This window comes from Cornus florida, unplaced genomic scaffold (genome assembly GCF_030987335.1).
Source record: "Cornus florida cultivar Cherokee Brave unplaced genomic scaffold, ASM3098733v1 CherokeeBrave_3.0.0_Hap2_Chr05, whole genome shotgun sequence".
Lineage (NCBI taxonomy): Eukaryota > Viridiplantae > Streptophyta > Magnoliopsida > Cornales > Cornaceae > Cornus > Cornus florida.
In genome coordinates this window covers 106,663,571-106,690,322 of record NW_026775575.1, presented here as the reverse complement: position 1 = coordinate 106,690,322, position 26,752 = coordinate 106,663,571, and the positions used below count along the sequence as shown (strand labels likewise).

Here is a 26,752-nt window from a genome sequence, read left to right as displayed (position 1 = left end):
CACAATATTTGTTAAAATTTCTACTTGATACATCTGCTCTCATACTAACCATAAATCTCTTTTCGGTATTGCCTGTGAACCTTTTTATTTTTAACAAAAAAAATGATTTTTGGACTTCGAGATGAAAACTTGTGATTTTAACATTACCATGTCATCATGTGTGTTAGAGGATTAAAGCTATAACTTCATATGAATTTTACACAAAGTGTTGGTTAAAGTTGGTGCTGCTACCATTTATTCTCGGGGATGTTTAAGGAAACTATTTTTAATATAAATTTTGTCCTCCTTTATAAAGATAGGGTAAATTGCAATAACAGATTTTGGTCAACGTCACTTAGCGGTCAGATTTCGAACCAACGCACTTCTTTACATACACACCTCCTCAGGTTTGAAAAGTAAGCTTACATACACACCCCTTCTAGAGTCTGACACACGAGAAAATGACCATATAGCCTATTCTCTCTCTCCAAAAATTTTGCACTCTCTCTATCCTCACCACCACCTCTCATCCGTTGCTGAGGCTTCGACGTTGAAACCCTAGAAGATAACTTGTTTCAACTCACTAATCTCTCACTTTGATCTTCACCTCTCCAACTCTAACTCTGTCTAATCTCGAGTCTCACTATTGCCCTCTTGATCCAAACACACCTATGATCAAAGGATTTATCTCTGGGCGATTCGGCGAGACCCAACTCACTGACCTCTTTGATTCACCTCCAACTATCTCTAGAACTCATTAACGTCAACGTCAATTTGGTCTTGGTGAAGTCGGACGGTCATATCAGAGATGACTTTTTGATCAAGAGCAGGGTCCTTTATGACAACATTGTTCCGGGATTCGGCTCCTCTCAGTTAAAAGCCCCCTCTGAGCATCTGTGAGTATTAGATCAACGGTAGGAAGAGCTGCGACATCATCATCCTAAAACAATACCCAAAATGCTATCGTTTTATTTAATTAACGATAACGTCATCTTCAAACGGAGGAGCCGAATCCTTGTTTCCTTCTTGTTGCAGCAAAAGCCCATCCACCAAACATAGGGAACAGACCACCACCACTATCGCCATCGATCTGAGAAGCCATCGCCGGAACGCCCCATCCGGGACTTGGAGCCCCGCACCCTTCCTCCAAAAGAAAATCCGACTACGACTATCACCGTGACCACCACCACACCCACCACCGTTCAGACTCTTTACCATCTAAACCTCCTTCGGCACCCATAGATCCACCGCCCAGAACCACCACCGCGGGTCCGCGCCCATGGGACAGCTCTTTTCCCCTGTTCTTTCTCCCTCCCTCTCCGAGGGAAATATGTGTCAATCAATTCTGCTTCCACGGGCAAAGGCTTGGGGATGAGTTTGAGCAAGGATGTTCAAGGAATCTTACAGTTCAAATTATTCCCTCCATTTGATTCATTTGATTACCGTTTGTGCCCATGTGTAGTTGGAGGAAGATTGGTGCTAAATTACAGTGTATTTTGGCATGTAATTAATAATTTTTGAATGTTAGTGATGCTTTTAAAAGCTTTTTGCTCATATTTTTGGTATGAGATTCATGTAATTTTTTAATGTAAATGGTTGAGTGTTCTGATTGCTATATAGCCTACAAAAAAACCCTTTTTCAATGCTTAGAATTTGGTTCTGGGATCCCTTGGAGTTGGGGTTGTAAAGTGGAATGATTGGCATTTACAGAGTAGGAAAGGAGACTTGGCATCTGATATCGCATTCAACTCTACAAAATTGACAGACACAACAGCGAATTGAAAACCACACTTCATAATATCTAATACACATTTAGAAGCTGTCAAATTCATAAACAACGAAACAAAGTGATTTAAAAAAATTTATGTAACTACATGGTTGTCTCTAGTACATTGAAAACATTAAAATCTTCTATGACATTGCAAGATTGTAATTCAAACAATGGAAAAAAAATTGTCCAGACCAACAGCCAAAAGCTAAGAGCAGCAACTTTAAAGACTTTTGTTGCATCAACGAAACACAGCTACTACAGCAACCAAGATCTAGATAACAAATCAGCAACTTCAAACACTTTAGAGCATCAACAATTTCCAAAAGCAAAAGAGGAGCAGCTTCACTACAAAAACACACGAGAAGAACAAAAAATCAGAAAAAGAAAAACTAAATAGCAGTACCATTACATAATTACAATATTGGATTATCTTATCTTTCAACATGAATGTAACTGCCATCACAATTCACATTTTAGTTGATGGTCTACTCAAGCAAGGAAAAAACATGGTTAGTTTGTTACTTTACCAGCCGAAGCACATTTGTATATTTACACCTAAAATGCAAAAAAATAAGAATAAAAATAAAAAATTGAAATACTAAGACTCACCCCACCATCACCATATGATGTTGCTCTAGTAAAACCGTTGTTAATTATAACTCCAGTAGGTCCTGTATGATTCATCTATACAATATTCCAAATTTTCTCATTAAATCATTCATGAGTATTTCCTTTAATATAACAATTATTCACTGTTACCTGAGGACACAGTGGACTATTTGAAGCTTGGGAGTATTGATTTAATATTTGTGGTTGTGAATATTCAACACTCATCGATGCATAAGCATTAGGTAACTCCTAACCCTAAAAAATTAAGTACGTAAGTTAGTATATAACAACAAAAATTTCTCATGACAAAACTGAAAATGCACTTACATTAAACGTATGGCACATAACTGATGAGTTGCTGGTATTTTCATTCAAAAATGTTGATTTAGTAGGTATCTCAGCACCCTAAAAAGATTAAGCAATACATTTACATGCGATTTACATTTTATAATGGATTAATAAGAAGTATATCACATGAAAATAGATAAAAGTACCTGAGATGGTCGAGTGAGAGAATTCCTTTTTTTTCGTAGAGCCTTTTCAATTGGTGATTGGAACCTTCGCCATCCCCTAGAGGCCTCCCTTCTCTTCAAACCCTTCGCATGTATACCGTTTGACACATTTAAGAGATGCCCATCTTCATTTGCACCGCAAATAATGAAAGAGGAGTTTGGATCAATATTTTCTTTTTGTTTACCACTGAAATTTAGCTTCTAAATGTCATGAACTACCTTGCATAAATTGTGTGCATGTTGGAGAGCCACTTTGTATGATTCATCAGTTTCAACTGCCAAAAATGATATCTTAGTAAACATATAGCATAAGTTCCTATATCTAAATGCCATTTCTAAATTAATATCCACTTGTACGTCACGTCCACAATTGTCTTGGACCAATCCCACTTTTGCATCTCTTGTCTACCGTTTCAAAATATATGCACTCGGTATTTCTTTAATATGCACGATTTCCCTAAGAATCTTTATTATGTGACTTCACAACACACCCATCATCTCAAATTGTCCACAATTGCATGATAGAAAATCATTAGGGAACCTTTTGACTTGACGCTCTCTAGCTTGGTTATCATCAACTGTATATATATAAATTTCACCATCCTCCTTGCAACCCTTTATATCAGCCTCCATTGAAAATTCATATTGCCTCTGAAACTCCTCAAATATGGCATTAGTGTATATAATACCAGCATGCACTAGCATCTTCAAGTGCATCTTTATTTTAGGCAACTTGTAACATAACCCATACTCAGCTTCTAACTCTTTATAGCGCTTGTTATGAAGCATTCTCTCAAAATGCTTAAAAAATTATGGCAAATCATGGTCAGATTTTAAGTAGTCCTTTAGACTAGCATTTAGGCTTTCACTTTGTTGTGTGCTCCTCATACCACAAACCATTCCCCTTTCAAGTATGCCTTTGCCCATTTGGTTCTTAATTCAAACAATTTATGCAACCAAGTATTCTCACGGACATTATACTTAGATCGAATGTTGTCCCATGCATTAGTAAACTCATTTTCTTCCTCGTAGTCATCCATTAACTTTGTCAACACAGCTTTAATTCCATTTGAAGTTCTAAAAAGGCTACTTAAATGCTTCACAGCATTTTGCACGATAAGTCATGTACAAAGTTGATGGCATGTTTCTGGCATCACAAGTGTTAAAGCCTTTGCCATTGCTACATCTTGATCTGTAAAAATAGTTTTCGACTTCTTGTTAGACATTGCCTCCAAGAATGTTTCGAACAACCAAATAAACGAGTCAATGGTTTCATCATACATTAGTGCTGCTCCGAAAATAACAGTTTCACGATGATGATTAAACCTGGCAAATGGTGCAAATGGTCGGTTGGCTTGATTTAGTTTATATGTTGTATCAAAACTCACGACATCTCCAAATTGACCATAATCAATAATCATTCTCGCATCCGCCCAACATTTATTCGTTATTTGCTCATCTTTATCTAATTGCACCGCATAAAAGAATGAGGGATTTTCTAAACATTGTTTCTGGAAGTACTTTAACAGGCTTCCTGCCTCTCCATATGCCAAATCTCGTTGTCGTTTAGATCGTATATAATTCTTTTGATCTCGTTTAGTGTACCCAAGATATTCCCTTCCGCCAACATGCCTTCCCAATTACTCATATGCAGATCACAAAGGAATACCAGACTCATCTGCCAAGTCCACTTTAATTGCTTGAGTTGTAGAAAGTTTGCGTTGTAATGGCATCATATGAACACAAGCTTCCATAACCAATGAATGATTATGTTGTTCCACAAATTTATTAACCCAAAATTTTCCATTACTTCTGTTTAGTTTAATGTTCATCAAAGCACCATTACCCATCCTAGCCTCAACTCTAGGATTCTTTGTCAAATAGTCTCGTTTGTCTTTCCTTCGAAAACCTTCCTTACAACAAACATACAATCGTAACATAACTTCTCCTATGACAGAATTTTGTTGGCATGATCTTTTCTCACGCTGAATCCAACTCTATGCCATACTCGTTATAAAATTCAAAAGTCTTTTCTTCATAATCAAACTCCATTCCATACTTAGGTTTCCAATCAGCTTCACTCTTATCCATTGTGGAAGTATCAAATCAGCAACTAAACTGTATAAAAAAAATTTGGAATAATTCTAAATGTGTATAATTTTTTTTTTTTCTCTCGTGCAAGTATAATATTAGACTTTTATTAAATTAACATGCTTGATATTAGACAATCAGAAAGGTTAGTAAGAAGGCAGTCTCTCCCACTACTTAAAATCTCAATTAAAATTTTTTTTTTGTCTTTAAAGGTGAATGGAAAAAGTTTAAGCCTTAAGACCTCTTCTGTTTTTTTTCTTCCGTTTTTTTTGTTCTTTTAAGATTCTCCTCTTTATTCAGTTACTTCAAATTATGATACAAAACATAGTTATATAATTTATTTACAGATAGCATAATGTAACAAGAAATTGTTAAAATAATTTATCTCAGAAACATTAGGAGCGATGTAAAATTTAATCTATGAATCATAAAAATAAAATAAAAAGGGCTGAAACACATAAAATATTTTAGATTAAATTAGTGTAATTTCACATAAAACCCTAAAAATTAAATTTGTGTAATTCAACATAAAATATTTTAGATGTAAAATAATGAAACACAACCTCCATTATTTCACTCCAACCGAGGGAAAAAAAAAAAAAAAAAAAAAACAGAACATCATCTAAAATTTGGAAATAAATCTGAATTCATTGTCCCATTTAAGAGTAAAGGGTTTTGAAAGAGAAAAATAAACATACCGTCAAAATAACGATTCTTTAGTGGAACTTCTAGGCTAATTCGCTCTCAACAAAGGTCAAGCAATTGATCCACTACACAGAGAAAGGGCAAAGAGGTTCTGGATCTATGATAGGTATGAAATTCTCTAAAAGCTTGAGGAGGGTTTTGGAGACAAATATTAAGATCTTCGGACCGACAGAAATTGTGAGTTGGGGAGGAAAATCAAATGAAGGGAACAATTTGAGAATATTTGTAAGGAGGGAAAATTTGAAAGTAAAAAAAGATGAGGGAAATTAAGGAGAAATCGTGAATAACGTTTGAAGATGAATGCGTTTTGGGTATTGCTTCAGGATGATGATGTGGCAGCTCTTCCTACCGTTGGATCTAATACTCACAGATGCCCAGAGAGGGCTTTTAACTGAGAGGAGCCGAATATGTTGTTCCGAGGTCGTGGTCCGGTTCGCCATTGTAGAGTTCTATTGGCAGCGCATGCGTCTACGCGCTATCGACTATGATGCTGTCCCTTGTAAACACCGACGATCTCAACGAGCTCTCTCTTCTCTACACTGTTACTGTTAGTATTCGTCTTTGGTTTCCCGGCGATCGGAGTATTAAATTCTAGAGAGGAAGTCCAGCTTTTTGTAGCCGAAGCCGCTCTGGACCTCTTGCTCCATGGTGGTTGCGGTGGGGTGTGATATATTTGGGTTAGCCATGGCTTTTTGCTCTGGTGGTGTGGGTTATCCGTGGCTTAACGATAACGGTTAGTTTTATGAATTAACAAACTTGATATTTTGCGAATTAAATATGACTTTTGAAAAAACTTTGTTGACTGGACCAAAACCTCAAGGTATCAGTGCAATTTACCCTAAAAGATAAAATGGTAACTGAGGTTTTGTTAATGCAGCTCAAATGCAGGACATTGCAGTGTGCATATGCATTCCCTCCAGACCTGACCACCTTAAAATGTCCCAAAGGGCCTTTGACTTATCAACAACCGCATTTGAATCCTTCCAACAATTGAAGAAAAGCACTAGAGAGTTTGAAAATAAAATCGAAATATAATAGGATATTTTTTTTATTCCATATATCCTCAACAAGTACAGAATCCCTAGTTTGATTTCAAAATCAAAATGTGCATAATTATTTTGCAGTCATATTCTGAGCTGGTGACAGGACAACACATCAATTCATTTATCATGCCTATTTTGATATTCAAAGATCTGCTTATTTTGGGAATGATATTTTTTTTCAGGAAAAGAAAGAAAGAAATTTATATACATATATATACTATATATATATATATATAGTATAAGAGAGAACTTGTTCCCTACTTTAGCGTAGGTGTTGACCTTCTGATGTTGATTTGGACAAAATCAATTTCTGTATGTCCCAAAAGTTATTTCAGTGGTTAATTGGTTGTTTGCAACCCTTAAAATTGTTTTCAAGAATAATTTTTAGAGTATTCTAAAATAGAACAGTTCTCACTGTTTTTGAGTTTGAAAATATGTATGGTTGGAAAAATTACCAAACAATTTTAAAAAAAACAAAAACTCATAAGCTTGGCTTTACATGCCAATGAAAATTAGCTAAAACAAAACCTTTTAGCTTATGGATATCATGACAAGTACTTACATATATATATATATATAATTACATGAACAGATATTAAAAAATAAATAAACAAAATAAATAAATAAGAATTCAGGCAGAACTAAAAACAAATCAATACGGCTAAACCAACAATCTAAAGCAATTTAAGGAAAACCTCGGATTATTATAGCCCTAATTTTTTTCTATCCACTTCATCAAGAGAATAAAAGGGCTACATTCCTAGAAATTTTAGGCGAATACAATACAAAGTAGAGCATCATACACAAGGGAGCAAATCTGAAGAAATTCATAGACAGAATGGAGCAAACAGGTATATAACTCGAACCTACAAAATACAACAGAATATCAAGTTCAAACCATAGAACAAAATATCAAGTTCAAACCATGGAATCAATCTTATTCTTATACGTGATCCGAAGAGGGGAAGAAGAAGGGAAAGGGAGGAGTGATCGAAAATATTTGGAATGAGTAGAACCGGAAAGGTAAACCAAACCCATGTCAATATTTGTAAACCTTTCCGTCAACTCATTCCATACAATTCCGAAACTCTCTAACCCCCCTCTCCATTTTCCTCCCAGACAACCCAATATCTAAACCGAAGGTTGGCTCTTTCATAAGAAGATTGAAGAATTTTAAACGCCAGCTCTTTTATCCATCAGCCGTAGGATATATAAGCATTTGATCCTGGCCGTCCGTCAATGCGTACCAGAAGTTTCTAGAATTATGTAATAGCCAGCCCAAGTTAGCCGGCTTTAGTATAGTCCAAAGGCTTTTTCATACTTTAGATTTGGGACTAAAGTGGCCCAGTCAGATTAGATAAGGCCCAACCCCGTTCTTGTGTCTCGCTACTTCGTTAGTTTAGTTAGGGCTGAGAGCTTTTAGGTCAAAGCCTCCAAGGGGAGAAGAACGAGAGAGGAGAGAGAATATAGCGCTACTGTCAACCAAAATTCACTCTCTTCCTCTCGGCGTTTAACATCGACGATCGGAGGTGAGTTTTCTTCCAATCAATTTTTTTCGTTTTGTTTTTCTTTTGGAACCTTTTTATATATATATATGCACACACGTCTGCTTTAAGACTGCAAAGGGGAAGAGAAGTCCTGCCATCCTAAATCTAGATTCTAGATGACAGAGAAAGTCGTGTATTTTTTAAATTCTGTCTGCTTACATTAAATTTGCAGGTTGCCATCTATTATTATTATTTTTTTTTTTTTTTTTCCCTAGTTGGGTACTCACACACATGCTTCCACCGAAGCCTCGAACCTGACCTCTCCTTGAAAAAAAATTATAAAAATAAAAATAAAATAAAAAAATCCCATCAGCAGTATGAGTTTTGTAATCCTTTTTTTGTTTTGTTTTTTTTTTTTTTTTTTCTTCCTTTTATGCTAGATTGTGTTGCTTTTTTAATGTTATTCCTTGATTATGCGTGGATTATATTGTAATTGTTTCACAATGCTTTTTATGATATGAATCAATTAACGGCTTTTTTTGTTGTTTTAGAGGTAGTTGTTAAAATTTTTGGTACCTAATTTTCCCTTTTATCAAAATCACCTTATTGCTTGGGATTGCATTTTGCCTTAATTCATTTTATATCATTTGATAAAATAAAATAAAGAATCATTTTGTCGCATATAACGCTCTCCACAAAGTAATCATAATTTTCTTATTCTATCAATTAAATTTCTTGTTAAATGAATTACTTTGTTTGTGTAGTAGAATGTTACCCAATGTAGGTCGAGTCCTGCCTCTCCTGCCTATGCAGGATGTGGGAGGGAAAGACTGGGAGCTCGCCTAGCCTTTGGCATTATTTTGCACAGACTTGAACATGCACCCTAACACTTTTTATATGAGCTTTCAGATAATTTTATGCGGTTGATCATTTGGGCATATATTTAGGTATGCCCGGTCCTCGAGAGTTCCCTTGCCATTCTACTAAGGGAACTCATTGAATACCTTAAAATGATGTGTTCTGGATCGGGGAGTGTGTGATTTATGGTTGCAGGGTTTTTACTAGGACAGGCAAGTAGGGCCATATAGCTCATATACTCTGTTAGTGGATCTTTTAATATGTAGTGTCATAGATATAATTTTTGTGTTTCTCTACTATCAACTGTTTTTCTCTAAACTCTATATAGTACATTGAATTTCTTATGGGTACTTGGTTAAAGAGTCATTGACATCCTCGGACTTGGGTCTGACTAAACTTAGATCTTCATATATCAAATTTGTTGTTTTCATTTCTAGGTTTGGGTCTGACTAAACTTAGATCTTCATATTTCAAATTTGTTGTTTTCATTTCTAGGGTGGTTCCCAACTGAGTGCACCATGCAATCCAGCGAAGGTACCATTCCCATGCAATCTAACGAAGACACCACCAGTTCCATGGAAGTTGAAAGGGTTCCAGCTGAACCGGAAGCTGCAAAACCTGCATACGGATTTTTTCCCAAGCCAAACTTTCAGCCTTTGAAGGCTCATGAGATGACTGAAGGTCAGGTGCAGTTTCGGAAGGTTTCTGTTCCACCACATCGGTATACACCTCTCAAAAAAACATGGATGGAAATTTATACTCCAATATACGAGCAGATGAAGATTGACATCCGCATGAATCTCAAGGCTCGCAAGGTTGAACTGAAGACCAGATCAGACACACCTGACATCAGCAACCTCCAGAAATGTGCCGATTTTGTTCATGCATTCATGCTTGGATTTGATGTGATAGATGCAATTGCCCTCCTGCGTATGGAAGAGCTCTACGTAGAATCTTTTGAGATCAAGGATGTGAAAACCCTTCGAGGAGAGCACCTATCTCGTGCCATAGGAAGACTGTCTGGTAAAGGAGGTAAAACAAAGTTTGCTGTTGAGAACTCTACAAAGACAAGGATTGTAATTGCGGACACCAAGATTCACATATTAGGATCTTTTGCCAACATTAAAATTGCAAGGGATTCTCTATGTAGTCTTATCTTAGGTTCCCCTGCTGGAAAGGTATATTCAAAACTTAGAGCTGTCACTGCCAGATTGGCAGAAAGGTTTTGATCCTCCATATTCTATGTTCGAAGTTTAAAGTATTTGAGCATTATTTTGTGTCATTTGATATATGTATGGATTTTTGTTGGGTAAACTGAGTCAGCTGCTAGGATGATATCATGAAAGGATTTTTGCTGGGTAACACCATGGAACATGTTTATCCGTATATTTATTTTTGTTTTTATGTATGCTTGGGTGGTATTTTGCGTGTGTGAAATCTTGCATTTGTTTTAGTAAAGCCATGATATAGAAGATGCACTAAATGTTTCCCGCGTTTATTTTGCATTTTAAGCTTCTTTTTCCTTTTTCAGAAGCTTGGAAATGGCGAAGAAAGTGTCATTTGTAATATCTCAATATGTGACGCCCCTAGGTATACTCTGCGTAACACTTTTATCTCTATTTTAAAAAGTGTACAAAAAATATCCCTAATCTTTTTACATTGTGCAAAAATACCCTTTTTGACATAAATTAGTAATGTAATACTCGTTTTTCCTTTTTACTCTTCCAAAAATGGCAGGGTATATATCTTACTAATCTTAAAGTATTGGGGTGAGGGGTGATGTACACGTTACCTTTTTTTTTTTTTTTTTTTTGAAACTTTTTTTCTCTATGTATATCTCTATACTTTTAAAAAAAAAACTTTGAGAATTTGAAGAACAAGGATTTGAATTTGTTGAGATTTCAGTTTACTATTTTCTACTATTTTTTTTTTTCTTCGTACCAACAGATTTATTTTTTTTAGTTTGCACTTTATTTTCGTTTCTTATTTTCTATTTTTATCTTTACTTTACCTTTATATTTTTATCTTTACTTGTCCATTGTCGGCGTACTCTAATAGTGTCATTTTCAATCATTTTACAAAATTATTTATTTTTATATATTTTATACAATGGTTCAATAAAGATAATTTAGTTAACTTAAGATTTAAACTTGTCAAAGAAATCCATTTCCACCAAATTTAAACTTTATGTTTTTTGCACTAGAAAAACATCCTCCAATAATGTCATTTTCAATCATTTTTACAAAATTATTTATTTTTATATAAATTAAAACTTTAAAGTGTCTTTTTTTTTGGCGAAAGGGGTAAGGGGTGTGAGGTGTGATATATATTGGAAGTATACTTTAGAAGTGTTTTCTGCATTTGACCCTTTAATAAAATATAATAATCTTTTATATATAGAAAGGGCACCCCTATTGTTAAATAGCTTTATAACATCCATAAGACTGCTGCCTCAGCCTTGGACAGATCATCCAACAAACCTGTATATGCAAAAACCAAAACCAAGCATGGATACAATTTTCACAGGCATAAATTTTTTGAATTATTGTCCCTGTTGTAACACCACTGCATAATTAGGTGTTCAACCTGTATATGCAAAAACCAAAACCAAACATGGATACAATTTTCACAGGCATAAATTTTTTCAATTATTGTCCCTGCTGTAACACCACTGCATAATTAGGTGTTCTACAAAATCAACTGCTCATGTTTTCATTGAATTTTGTTAATCAATGAATGAGCAAAAATCAATGTTATGATACAATTCAGCAATCAATGTTGTGGAAATCAACACTAATTCAGGAATCTATGGAAACTTTAAGATTGAATTTTTCTTCAGCCCCCAAAAAGATAAGCAGCAGCCTGCTCTTCATTACCATCAAAAAATTTTAAAGCTTGTATTGCCGCATCTCTTCCAAAACCTAGCTCAACAAGCTTTCCAACTTTGGCTTCAAAATCAGATCCCTGGAGATGAACAATTTTCCTTCAAGTCAAATAGACACTGACTTCTGCCTTTATGTTTTGGTGGCAGTAAGTTAAAGATCCAATTTGAATAGATAAATGAGTAACCAAAAAATGTAGAGTTCAAGAAATGGCAATTGAACAAAATGATATCTTGTCAATTAACAAACAAGATGGAATAAACAATTACAACGAATTTCTGCAAGTTGAAATGATTAAAAGAAAATCACCTGTGTTAAGTTGCCAGGTGCACTTCCTGCAAGGCAGGGGGGATATGTGGCATAAGTTAGTTTCATTTTCAGACATCAATGTAAGAAATTTTGAATGACATGGAAAAGGATGAAATATTGATTTAATGACAGCAAACATTTTGTATTCCTGGCGATCAGCCTCATTGAGGTGATTTATCAGTAAACAATGGGGTTCACATAACATCGTCCTTAGTTGAAGAAAAGCTCACGGATCAAACCCACCAATATTTACCTTGATATAGCAAATTTCATGCTTCAATGAAATAATTAAGGAAATTCTCATTTGGCGGATATGAAACAAATGAATAATAGTGCAAAGCTTGCGGGCTATAAAAGCTGCATTTGGATTCTAGAACCTACCAGAAGAGTGACTGCCAGGAGGGTTACTGCTCTCTTTTGCTCCAGATGTGGCCTAAATAATAATAAATAAATAAAACAAATCTAAAATTACTTGTGACACAAAAATATACTCATGCTAAAAGAATTGCAATCACAAAACAGAGATGCAGCAACAATTGCATAACACACGACTAGAATATGTTGCATACATCACAAAACCTTTTAAAGTTCAATAAGTCGATTAACCCAGGTGTGTGTGTGTGTGTGTGTTAACCAATTTTGTCTACAGTAATTACAATATCAAAGTAGATATTCTAAATACAGCCAGCCAGGCAGCCAGCACAGAGCCCAAATAAGCCATTAGTCCAATACTCTAATAGAACACCAGCTGCAGCTAAAGTTGTATCTCCTCATTCCCTAGTCCCTAGGAGATGCAGGGCTCATCTCAAAGATTGTCACTGTGGGAGTGGGGTTTAAGTAGGACAAGGCCACCACCCTTTGTGTAGCCCATGTCATGGGACCGAAGGAAAAGAAAAGAACTCCATAAGAAAGCTATCCACAATTTTGAAGTTTCTGAACCAGAATAGAAAGTTTGCTCATGCTACTTGTCAGAACACTTGCAACTGGAAACAGCTAAAAGAGAGATGTCGGGTGGTTAACATGGCTGAAGGCTGTTATAAAACTACTTTTCTTTTTTTCCTGGGTAAATAGTTACAAGTGTACATTCAAAGTGGGAGCCACCAAAATTGTTAATGTAACGGCATGTGTTATGCATGCACGGCTAAAATTAGTCCGGTGCACGGTGTATCGGGCGCACCGAATACCTAAATAGAAAGCAATCTCCCTCCCCCCTTTCTTAGGCCTAGTTTGGTATACAAGAATAAAATGACATGGGAAATGAAATAGGAGGGGAGTGGAAGAGAATAATCATTATCATTCTATTGTTTGCTTACAAATATGAAATTATGTAGAAATGAAATCACCATTGTAAATGATAATGGTGAAAGGCGGTGCAAAGTGGTGCACCATACACACCGCACAAACAAATTTTTCTTCCCTGTATGGGTTAAATTTAAAATTTTGAACCTTTTCATAGGGTACATACCCAAAAAAAGACAAAAATTATAGTGGGAAGAAAGACATCCTCTGTTTTTTTCTTTTTTCTTTCTCCTACCAACCAAAGGAAATAAATGACTTCCATATCTCTCCCGAAATGAATTGTAACTTAATAATATTTCTTTAGTTTTTTAAAAGTACAACTGTACAAGGTTGGGGATTCGAATTTCCAAAGGTAAAAATGGGTGTTTTGAGTTTTTTTTGTTTTTTTTTTTTTTACTATGTCTTCTTTCAAATTTATGCATTCAGGATCTCTTTCGTAAAGACTTTGCATAATGCACCTTGGATACTATATTTTGAACCTCTCCACGACGTAATTACCCAAAAAATAAAAAAATAAAAAGAATAGTGGGAGATCACAAGACATTCCTTTCTTTTGTTTATTTTATGTCTACCAAACGAAGGAAATGACTTCCATCCTTTAATTTCCTTTACCCCTAGCTTCTAGCTATAATATTCCTTCATTCCAAACAGTGGGGGTACCAAGGTTCACAATCACACGACTCCACCATCGCACTAGTTTGGGTAGACATGGCATCTATCAGTGCTGAACAAGGTTCCTATCACTTGGCTCTGTCCAAGGTTATTTGTCTGGTAAAGCTCATTAAATATTATGACAACCTACCAAGTCTTTTCCCAAGTTTAGCAGATTCTCTAAACTGCCAAAAATTAACAAACACGGCTTTAATTGGTGGACCACTTGTTACCATCCATAGCCATTTCATAATGCATGCGTTACTGCTCTTCCTCTTAGCCACTCCCCCCAAAATCATTATAAAATCCCTATATATCTATACATTCATCACATCCACCATTTCATTGCACCAACACTTCCTACCTCATACATCTCTCTCTCTCTCTCTCTCTCTCTCATATTTTGATCCTCTCTCTCTCCTTCATATCTTGATCTTGAATGACCATTTGATATATATATATATATATATATATATATATATATATATATTATAATAATAATTTTAGAACAACAATGTGGGGCCTCGCTGGACAGTTGCTTCATGTTTTTCTGTTCTTTTCTCATTTCTCTCTTTTATTTTTTTTATTTTTATTTCCTTCTTGTGGCATAGGAAACATAGCTTGATGTATCATTATAGATGATTGCAAACCAACCAATATCAGCATTCTAAGTGTCAAATAAAAATAGGACATCTTCTGCGAAAATGAATTTCAGAAAGCCTTTTCACTCTGCTAGAGGTTTTGAGCACTCTCATGCTTCTTATAAAGTTTCATTCCCATTTACTATATCCAAGTCTTGAAACTAAAATAAACACCGCATGTAATAATGATTTGGATAGCTGCATAATTCTGTAATTCTTTTCATAGGATTAGCTCCACTAAGTAATATATCAAATCAAATATCACATATAAAATTGTGTATGCACTTTAAAGAAAACAATCGAAAGAAAACAGAATGTGTGAATACCACATTTACTAAATCAACAGGTGAGGCAAATATCATAGAATATATTGTTTGGTAAAAACACATAATCAAGAATATCCTTACAGCGTCTCCTGAGCTAGAAGCCTGCTTGGAGTACCTATCTTCATCCAGGAAACGAGATGGAATGTCTTTTTCTGAAAAAAATGAAACTTCAACCAATTAGTTTCTAAAGCAAGGTTAATAATAAAAGAAATCCTAAATATTACCAAGTAACAAACAAAATAATGGAGTGAAAACAATAAAGCAAGTATAGAAGACATAAGATAAACCTTGCAAAAATGGTACAGAAACCTCCCCACCACCAACTCTCAAGACATTCTCCTTCAAATCAATTATGCACTGCAACAGTGGCCATGTTAGAAATATTTACCAAATTCATGTAGAACCCATTAGTTAAAGACACTTGAAAGAAAAGGATGTTACCTGGTGCTTACGGAGCATATCCAGCCCAAAAAGGAATTCCATATTGGGAGAATCCAGTACCAAGAAGGAACAGGGGTAAAATATATTCCCAATCTACATTGTTGTTTAAAAAACAAAATGTCAAACAAACTCATGAAGGCAGTTTTCATAAACATAGAATGTGTCACATTATTGAATAAATCTATACCTGAAATGACAAGCATCTCACATATATTTCAATTTTAAACATCTTCCAAGATAGTACTAAAAATGCTAGCCAGAATGGGATGATAAAAACGAAGAGAATAGGTGTATGTCAACTACCACGAATTGAAAAAATATATTTGAAAATCTGATAACACAGATATCAACACTCAACCAAGTCCTCATAGAATTCCCTAAATGAAATGAGCACAATGAAGAAAGCTAGTCAATCAGTGTTGGAGGTGATCTATCATATTGAACACATGTCAAAATAACATAAATGAAAAACGGGGAAAAAAATAAACAGAATGCACGTGGGTACATGTCAAAATACTGTGTACATGTATCTCATCTATGAATGCATCAGTCGCATACAAATGCAAATGACACAAGCATGCACAGGAATAAAAAGATATGTAGAGGTCTGCTTACGCAATGAAACAAAAGACAGATTCCATTTTTAATTTGAAGGCCAGTGTATGTATTACCTTGATGGGAGCAACATGTATTCTACCCAGTATCTCTGTTTGCCCGACTCCATGAGCAATGCCCTTATAACGTTGATCCAAAAGCCTCAACAATCTGAAAGAGAACATGTCAGCAACAATAAATCTTCCATTTGAACAGAAAATTTCTAGTCTATGACGAAGAAAATGCTTCAATGATGACAATGAAGATGACATTAAGGGTGACGATTAATTAAAATATATCACTATAAAACCGATCCCAAGTAGTTGGATAAAGGCTTTGTTGTGTTGAGGTTTGTCAAGTTGCATTGCATTAAATTGGTCAATAAACCAAGTTTTGTTTCCATAGAGCTATTTTTACCCTTTGGCAGCCCGATTCTGCCTTTCCAAATCCTCCTTCCAAAAACATTGCTTATATGTTTACAATTCAAGTACAGTTACTTGCCAAAGTGCCCAAACTTGAGTTGTGATATAAGGATTAGTGAGTTCAACAAACTTAACTACGAAATAGACAGTGAGATTAAAAAATTAGTAATATATATCTTCCAAGTGCTAGGCATATCCATTAAACTTCAATCAATAATTCCTCTTCAATTTTATGTTACACTGAAGTTGGTATGAAAATTACAATAGTAGGGATGTCAACCATCATTTAAACTGAATCACTTGCACAATGTCATAGCAATTGCAAAACTTGCACGTGACTCTCAGTAAAATAAGTGAGAAAATAAATCTTTTTCCAGAAAATAAGTGAAGAATATCTCATAAGCAATGATCGCCTAATTTAACTGATTCACGAGCAAATTTGAATCACATCTTTGCACTTTTCTGATATTTAACAAACTTAATTTATGTACCAAAAGAGGATAATGTCAATAGTTCCTAAACACTCCAAAATTCTATTATTTTTAATCTTCAGTTGCTTTATGATTCCTGCCAAACCCAAGGCATCAGAAATTAAACTGACCACACACGAAACAGATGCCAGGGTCACAAGCATCAAGATTTTTTTCTAGACAGCTACTATGGACTTGTATTACACTAATATAGATCAAATACAAATGCAAATACTTGTACACGTGCATAGGGCTCCATGCATATGTATAGCAAATGTCAACACTAGTGCTTTTGTAATATGAAGTATATAACCAATTTATGTTGCATAACTCTTTTTTACTAAAGGAGTGAAACGATTACTGCTCCTAGCGAGCAAGATAAATAAGTTCAGAATTGCAATAGCCCATACCCACAACGCTCAGCACAGCTTTTAGATATTATTGTTGACTGAGCTCCACTATCAACAAATGCCTGAAATAAAGCAAAGCAAAATTCCCATTCTAATTTAAAGCAAAAGGAGAAAAACAGGATACCACATGAAAAATTGCACTAATCAAAGTAACACAAACTTTTTGTACTGTCAATTGCCTGCAAAAAGACTCATACAATTGTCACTGATTGAATACTCAAAACTTTTGATATCACATAAGACGTTAAAAATAGGAGAAATAATATTAAAATGAAGAAGGGAGTTTTCTTCGCTATATTTCCTTGTCACTACCTTTAAAGGCACACCATTGACTTCCATGTCGACATACAACATGACCTGAAAAGTCACTTAAGAAATTTAAATTCATTTCTAAACAAATAATAATAAATACAATTTTTACGTAGGTATTTAGACATACCACCCTTGCAAAACCTTCAGGATTGTGTTCAAGTGCAGTTGCCCAGTTCTCATCAATACCTTTCTGCAAACCATAATGCAAAGACCCAAAGAGAAAAGTAGATCTTATTAGGAAAAACTAATTCTATGTGGTAATAGTAGTTCAAGACTGCAAGTATAGAGATACAAATCAAGTAACTACAGAATTAATGAAATCAAATCATGAAATATTAGAACAATTGACAAAGAACTGTCTTACAACTTTATAGCAGTGTCCTGATTCTGGATACATACTGAACATGATGAAGCCAATTACTGTAGCTATTAAAAAAATTCTAGCCCCAAAAGACACAAGAACAGCATGCTTATTCTCATGATATAATGAGATCTGTTCCATTGCATATTAGCATTTAAAATTGTTTAAATCGGAATCTTATGCTGGATTAATAGGGGCCTTCAACATTAGATCATAGGACCGTGACTCTGTGAGAGCCATAAGATTCTAAAAGAATGAGAATAATATACCTAATAATGTTTTTACATCTTAAGAATTCTTAAAAACACACCATGAACAATCTTAAAACTCATGAAAATATTAAAAAATTAAGTCAAATATTTGTAGCAAATAAAATTCCAAAGTTCCAAAAGATCCTCCTAATAATTTTGGAGCACATCAACTCTCACACGTATAAAAAATTTGTTAGCATTAAAAATTTAATTTACAAAACACTATGATAACACCTTACAGTGTTAGATATAAAACATAACTTAAAAAAGTTCACAAATTATTATTCATCAATGATTATATGTTGTAGGAAACAATTCATATACATTTTAAATGAAATCTAGTTAAAGTGCTATGGAGGCTCAGCCACAAAAAGCTCTGAGGCAAAGCCTACAAAATAGGGGGGGAAACAAAAATGAGCATGAAGAATTTTGTTGATGAGAGATTGATTGCTTTGAAGCAAACTTGCTGAATCTAAACGAGAGAGAGAAGAGATCAAAATCAAAAGAGTGAAACACTGTTTTTAAAAAGACTTTTATCCCATTTTCCTGTTACATATCATGGAAAAATTACCAACCGAATGTTAGAATATACATCCATATAGAGAGGAAATAAAGTCGGACTCATTCTAGTCAAAATGAGGATCAAATTGCCTAAATTATTTTTTGAAGCTGTTGACAAGTTAGAAACAGACTAGTAAGAGTCATGTCCATTTAAAATGGGAAAAAAAAAAATAATAATTAACATAATGGTCTTACTTAGGACAATTAAACGAGTTTTGATCTTCATTTTATATTATTTTTAGGTTCTTGGGCCCTTACTTCTCATAAAGGAAGAAAATAAGTAATCTCTTCATCCCGGAATAAATGTTCCTTTTGGAGACTCTTTTTAAGGGAACATGCAATGTATGCATGTCTCTTTTAAAAATTACAAAACTAGCCTTCCACTAACTTAAAGATGCACATTGTTAATTTAAGAAATTTTGCGCTTTCACATCTTATTAACCCGAAATGATTGGGAAGAGGAAAGGTTCCTTTTTTAGGGTACTCCCAGGAACACAGTGGGGACAAGGTGGGGCTTGAAGCTCAGAGGATTAGAGCACGTGGCTATGAACCACGTTGTCAGCGGTTCGAATCTCTCCCCGCCGACCAAAAGGTAAGGACCTTTCCCTCTGGGGGTAGGGGAACCATGATCAGGATAGCGGACCAAAAGCTATGAAATACTTGAAGATAATCTAGGAAAGAATTAATTTCGTATATTGACTTTTCAAAGGGGACAATTCCTGAGACATACCAAAATGGAAAGGACGCTTATTTTGGGACGGAGGGAGTAGTAGCACAGCAATGTATATTAGGATTAATAGAATGGGTAGTCAACTTGGGATCACAAAGTTCCATAAAGATTCTACCACAATAGAGTTTTTTGTGCAATCTAAATCAATATGGTACTTTTGGATTATATGATTGTAAGATCACACGATATTGGATCAAGATTTTAACAACCATAGAACCAAACAGCAAGTCACAATCTCTCAAATGTTGGAAGGGCCCTTGCATTAAGCGCATGACAGAAAACATACAGTACAATCTACGTATGAACTTTAATGTGTGAAGGAAAACAAAAATGAAAGGTCCAAGTATCACACAAAATTCATGCCATCGCCATTAAAGAAACAATCAAGGTGCCAACTAATTATGGGATTGGTAACGGTGAATAAGCTCTCATTAATTCAGAAGTCATTGTGCCTAAAGCTAAAACTATTAAGCCACTTGCAAATATCATTTGTCACATTTAAGGTTTTTTGTACAAGAAAATTTGGGCATTCATATCTTATATAATGAAAACGTTGCTAAGTAAAACAGCAAAAGATACCAGGCATTAGTATACGAATTTGAGTCCCAAAGAAAAATAATGCTAATTGTTAGGTCTGCTTCCACCTTTCACAACACCCAGCACAACTGGTACCAACAATTTCTAGTTTGCCTTCCACTATGAAGATGTAATGAAGATGCACGATAAATGGAAAGGCCTATCCATGCATTTTTACCAGATAGTTCTCTTCCAAAAATTGCCAGGATTACTGACCTGGCGAATAGCAGCTTCAATTTTCTTTTGCGCTTCCACATCAAATGGATCTGCATAAAGTAGTGCCTGTGTAACAGAGTGACAAGAACTTGGTTAAATCAGCTTTTCTATAGAACAATATTGGACAATTTAAAGAATCCTAGCATATCTATAAATCAAGAAAACTTTCAAGGATAAACAAGACAGAAGTAGATACTAGATAGAGCAATTTCATTCGACCTTAAATCAGTACTATCTTAGGAACTTCACAGCATAAATTAGAATTTAATTTATTGATAATATGTGGTAAAAGATGTATACAGGATACATAGAAGCAAAGGCTATAAGTGAAGCTTCCGTAAGTTTTCTTCTACTTGTGACCAAGGTAAACTCTAGAGACATTGGCAATTAGGGTTTTCATCATTGTTTAAGATAAATGAATTACCATAAAATATTGACAAAAGTGCAAATCTAATTTTTTGAATAACATTTTCCAAAACTTGGACAAATTAAGAGCATATTCCATAATTGCTTACATATATACCAAAACAGGAAGAACATGGTTCAACAAAGATACATGATCATCCTAAAAGTATAATATAACAAGTGTGATTTGAACATAAGTATGACATATATACACACACATATATCTCGCTGAACATAGAAGAAACATATCCAGCCACTAAATTACTTAATAAAATTTAAAGCATCTTTTGCCACGAGGTGTCCATATACTGAATAAAACGTGTAGAACAATGCATAGGCACACCTCTGTCTAAACCTTGGTTTGAAACTTTGAAAAGCTTAATAAGCCCACTGCATAAAATTCAAAGTCTCAAAGCATCTTACAAGCACATCACCTTAAATAAGCGTCAAAAAACAAGTTCCAAATCTTCACTGCTGTGAAATTATGAAAGTAAAAATTGTGACTGTTGAAGTAAAGATCAATTAATCAAAGAAAAATATATGGTAGTATAATATTCAATAAATTCCAAGTTATTAGGGAAGAATAGTCTACAATACAAACTACTTACTAGCTCCTCGTCTTTTTGACGACTTAATTCAGATCTTTGGCGATGACGCTGTCTTAAGAGGTCCTGCAATCTGTTGAGATCATTTCCAAGAAGAAGTTGTGCTAATTCAGGATCCGTCTGTAAGTACAAAATAACATTTGTAGTGTCAAAGGAAGTTGCAAGCTAGGGGTAAGAACAATATTTAGATCAATAACAAGATGGTACAGTGATGGAAACCGTAATTTAAGTAAAGCATGTCATGGTACCAACAAACAACAAATCAATGGAATATTAGAAAATATTATCACTGCAGATAACTATATGCTTCCAATGACATGAGATGGCAAAAGAGGAAGAGAAGTATATCATTTTCCTTTAAAGCATCAAAATTCATTGCCCACAATGTTCAATTGCAAAATTCCATATATAAAATTACCAAACTACATGTCTCTTCTGACCCTTATATTTTAATGCTTCAATTTGATATTCTATTGTCATGTATATATCAGACTAATCAGTATATATGTTTTTGGATATATGCGACTCTAATTGATTTCATGTATTGATGACGACATAAAATTTGCACCCACCTTTTTCAAAACAATATTTATTGCTTTGGGATAACTTAAGTTTTATATGTAATTTTTTTTTTTTTTTTTTTAGGTGTAAAATTTTAACATGCATAAAAATGGATGTACTTAGCGGGTGTAATTTAAGGATGACTATTGAATATTGAACACCAATATTAAGGTAGTCGTTGGAAATAAGAGACATTGTTGCACTCAATAACTTTGATACTGGATTTATCTGCATCAATTAACTTCTGACTTTATTTGATTTATTAACAACATGCTTATTGGATGTTACATGCCTGAATACAGTAATAACGTTGAGCATGGTTGTGAGGAAACTATTGGAATTGCATGTTTCTAGTATTGCGTGATGGACTATGTTGAATATGAGTACTCGTAGTATTAGAGGTGTCCTAGAGGTACTATTCCCTGTAAAAATAGATTGAAATTGAAACCCATGGAATAAAAGTCCACAGAGCCACAATGGTGACGTGGAATGACGAGATAATCTGATCCCAATTGATTGAATGTGAATGCTATAGCTTGCATCGATCCATGATCCATCCAATGACAGTTTTAGGTTTGGTTGCTTTGGCTAAAAATGGTTATCCTAAGTATGGTTTTAATTGTATTTCAGGTTTAAATTGGTCCTTCCAACAACAGCTTCGTGTTGCATCGTCCTAATAAAGCACAGCACATATTCCGTTGACAACTTCAGGATATGTATATATATGTATATATATATATTTTGATAAGTAACTTCAGGTATATATATATAAGTACAACTGCAGCTGTGAGTTAGCATTACCACTGAACCTTCAAATGATAACTTCAGGATACGTACAAGTACAACTTTAAGTTTGCATTACCACTTATCAGTTCATCCATACCATACATGCTAATTGGATGTGTGCTCGTATGATTTTATATCCCGAATGCTAGTGTACATTCATGCATTTGAAATGAAATATTGCATGGACCTAGTATTTACGGATCTTAAGAAAAACGTTAGTTTTGTCAAGTAAGGCAAATGACCCCCACGGGGTAGCCAAGTTGATATGTCTCTAGGTATACATTGTGTTCACTCATGGAGGCGTCACAAACCTCCTCCTTGAGTTTACTCGATATCTATGGTTTGAGATGATTGCGGGTATCCCAGTGGGACACCCTCTGTTCTCACAAAAAGAAAAAAAAATAAATAAATAAAGAGTAATGGCAAACTGGGAATTGTCATATATTTGCGGTTAAAAAGGAACAGTAACATAAAAATATGACATAATTTTTTTTTAATGACTGTTGTACACTCCCGACCCAACACCGTCATGCGTAAGCCCCCTTTCTTTTTCATTTCTTTTTATGTAACCACTAACCAGGGCCTTGTTGTTGTTGGTTGACTGGGCTATAGCGTTCCTTTAAGGTCACGCAAATGGGCATAGAAAACAAGAAGACAAGGGGTGGGATTCGCGTATTAGGGCTGGGGTTGGTGTGACAAGTCTCCTAGCTACTCTATTTAAATATTCTATTAAGTAATATGAGAGTTGCTTTCTTCATTAAGTTCAGCTAGTTTAATATTTCTATATGGCCTTGGCCCCCTACACTTTTCATCTTCATATTCGTTTGTGGGAAGGTTTGGCTCGAGGACCTTAAAGTCGGAACAGGAAGGGGGCAGCTCTGTAAGCTTCACGGAGTAGGGTTGCTGAGTTGGTGTTGATACACAGTCTTCTCTCTCCTAGTCAAGGAACGAGGTGCAGTTTATTCATTTCACTCATTCTTTGCATCAACCCCGGGAATTTCGCTTAAACCCCTTTTTCGCTAAGAGGAGGATCAACAAATCGAAAAACGTCTGTCTCCCCTATATAGAAAAGTAGTCGACCCCATTTCGTCATGCTACTGGAACTCAGCGATTACTTATCATCCAGAAAAGAAGACTAGGCGTTTGCTTGAAACTGCCCAGGAAGAAGAAAGAACGGATGAAACAACCAGATCTGGATAAGGGGCTAACGAAATGCGAATGCTTCAACGCACAGTTCCGTTCCACGGGCGCTTACCTGCGTGTGTGGTAGTTACAGATCATCCTGCTTCTTGATTTTTCTTTCAATAGCCAGCCAAATGACTAAAGGATCATCGGTCTACTCTACCTCAATTCAACATTTCGAACCTTATACAGAAGGTTTTTCCGTACCAGCTCCCTCCCCATTTCAGCATATGTCAGACTATAATTGCAACTAGATTCAATTTTAAATATATATGTGTGCGCGCGCACAAATGCCACACTATAAATTACAGTGCACAATTCTTTTTCTATTTTTTTCTTGTTTTTATGGGTGTGGGTGTGTGTGGTGTTTTGGCGGGTTAAGTCAGAAACTCTGCACTCATTTTTGGGTCAACAGCTGTGACCAGCCGGTAGCTAATCATGATGTTTAAGGTTTCAACGCAGTTTCCATAACTTCAGCCACCAACAGGATCTCAAATCTTTGCTCCGTTGGTAGCATATATAGGAAATTTAACAAGATTTACAAGTCAAAGTACTAAAAATTAAACCACAATGAAAAAATCTAAACAAGGAAGAGCAAAAGATGCCCACGTTGTACTTTGTTAACTGACACAATTTTCTGACTCTTGATGTTTTTTCAGCTAGAAGCTACCAATTTCAATTTATTAATACCAAATATTATCGAGATGGAAAGAAATGCTTCAGGGAAAAAATAAAAAATAAGAAGACATTTCATCCTACCTGAAACAGCTGTGCCATCATATTAGAATCGCGGCGGATATGCTGCTGAAAGGCTGCAGGGTTCACTGCAGACCCGTCTGGATTGAAGCTCAAGTCATTTGCAGATGCACTGAAATATTATATATCATTACCATTTAGCATAATGACGTGGAGTAGGTTCACTCCTGATTTAAAGAAATATCTTTTAAAAATATAAAAGAAAAAGAGAAGCAGCAGACCCAATAAGATGCATGATTATAACAGACTGCAAGGGAATAGTGAAGGAAATTGCAAAGAAGCTACAGAAAGCATATAATTCTTCAAATGCACGGTCTCCATACATTTTGATGAAGAAAGGGCATCAATCAAAAACTATATACCGATGATGCAAAGCATGAATGATCAGTTTAATTCATTACAATATTTATCATAATTATAATAGCTTAATAATAGTTAATCCAGGTATGCTGCCATAAGTTGGTTCCTGCAGCTATTTGCATATTATACTTTGGTACATTCTTCTTAAGGACTTCACTAAATAATAGTAATAATTCACCTAAATCAGGCACTTCACTGCCAATCAACTAATTTTCAGGCACGTTTATTCTTGGGTGTCAGATTCATGAAAGAAGAACAAGATTATTCTTGATTGTAGCCTCAAATTTATAAGCAGTGTTTCCACCTTTTATTTTCAAAAGCATCACGACCTTATCCAAATCATAAAATCAATTCATATCTGTCCAAGACTCCAATTTTTTACACAATAACATAAAACTGCAAACTATGATGAATTAACCATGCTAAGAAGTTTATGACCAGCATGCCAACAATTACATAGCCCTTTGAACCCATAAAGCTATATAATCTTATTAACTTATCACCCTGTAACATTTGAGAAAACTAAAAGCAATAGAAATGCAAATCATACCTTGAAGAACCTTGAGAAACCATCATCACTAAATCTCCATCGTTAACACCGAGAGCACTCAGTTTCTCAGCATTCCTCATCTCTTTTCCATTAAATAGCAGCTGCTGTTGCTGAAGTGTCACTTGTGTCTGTTTATAATTAAATAAATAAAAACTCCATACATTAGTAATATATACAGATACATCTATGTATACCTATGCACACGTGCATGCACATATATAGAGACAGAAGGAAATTAAGATATCTCAGATTCTCGATCTCACCTCAACCTCAAGCAGAGCTTTCAAGTTTTCGACCTGTAAATGAGATCGATAAAAAAGTTAGTGTTGACGGAAATTACAAGAAAGAATCAAACAAGTAGCGCGAATAGGTGAGCTTAGGGCACTTGAAATCGACAGAACAAAGTGAAATTAGGGTTTGGAGAGAGAGGAAGAGCGGTACAGATTCGTGGCGATCAACGTCTAGCGTGATGATCTGCTCGTCCGCAGTCATTACAGTGATCTTCATCTTCCCCGATACGATTCGATTTTTCTCGGTGCAATGTCGTTCGGGAGTGTGTTTGTGGAAAAAATTTCTTTTCTTATTCGGAAAGTTTTCTTCGTTTGAAGTCTTATTTTCTATTTAGCTCGGTAAAATCTAGAATTGACAAATTTTTTATTATTATTATTTTTTTCTTCGCTCTTTACAGGTAACTTTGAATAGTTGAACTAATCTCAGCATATCTCTTGTGTTGGGAGTTTATTTTATTCGTAAATTTGATTCGATTTGATTGGGCTCTTGACATTCTTCTGTTTGGGTTGATTTTTTAATCTATCCGATGAATAGCTTGATTCATAAATAAGTATTCTTGTGCGGATCCAATCTGTTCACGAATTTAGATTAGCATAGATTTTTTAAAATTTTGGGTCTCAAAAAAATTAAACTGATACATGAATTCGATGGGTTATTTAATATAATACGGGAAAAGTACAAAAAATACTCTCCTGAATTATTGAGGTGTTGCAACTAACCCCCTTCAACTACAAAAATTCCCCTTGAAC

General features: G+C 35.0%; 2 protein-coding genes and 1 long non-coding RNA gene across 3 annotated transcripts; 1 reads left to right on the top strand and 2 right to left on the bottom strand.

The window, feature by feature from the left end:
* Positions 1 to 1,800: 1,800 nt before the first annotated feature.
* LOC132308310 (uncharacterized) lies at positions 1,801 to 6,563 on the bottom strand. Its single transcript, XR_009482413.1, has 3 exons — positions 2,854 to 6,563; positions 2,687 to 2,764; positions 1,801 to 2,614 (listed from the first exon to the last, which is right to left on the bottom strand). It is a non-coding gene; the product is annotated as an uncharacterized LOC132308310 (long non-coding RNA).
* Positions 6,564 to 8,088: 1,525 nt separating this feature from the next.
* Positions 8,089 to 10,463, top strand: LOC132308309 (uncharacterized). The gene is made up of 2 exons (XM_059806354.1): positions 8,089 to 8,239; positions 9,551 to 10,463. The coding sequence occupies exon 2, from the start codon at positions 9,574 to 9,576 to the stop codon at positions 10,282 to 10,284; it is 711 nt and encodes a 236-aa protein (XP_059662337.1). The 5' UTR covers positions 8,089 to 8,239; positions 9,551 to 9,573; the 3' UTR covers positions 10,285 to 10,463.
* Positions 10,464 to 11,678: 1,215 nt separating this feature from the next.
* Positions 11,679 to 26,362, bottom strand: LOC132308308 (protein DNA-DAMAGE INDUCIBLE 1). The gene is made up of 16 exons (XM_059806353.1): positions 26,154 to 26,362; positions 25,976 to 26,008; positions 25,713 to 25,840; positions 24,806 to 24,914; positions 21,521 to 21,637; positions 20,508 to 20,573; positions 17,940 to 18,002; positions 17,813 to 17,857; positions 17,501 to 17,562; positions 16,276 to 16,369; positions 15,605 to 15,697; positions 15,451 to 15,520; positions 15,245 to 15,315; positions 12,628 to 12,679; positions 12,247 to 12,272; positions 11,679 to 12,019 (listed from the first exon to the last, which is right to left on the bottom strand). Exons 1-16 carry the CDS (start codon positions 26,217 to 26,219, stop codon positions 11,891 to 11,893), a joined length of 1,224 nt encoding a protein of 407 aa, XP_059662336.1. The 5' UTR covers positions 26,220 to 26,362; the 3' UTR covers positions 11,679 to 11,890.
* Between the last annotated feature and the right edge of the window lie 390 nt (positions 26,363 to 26,752).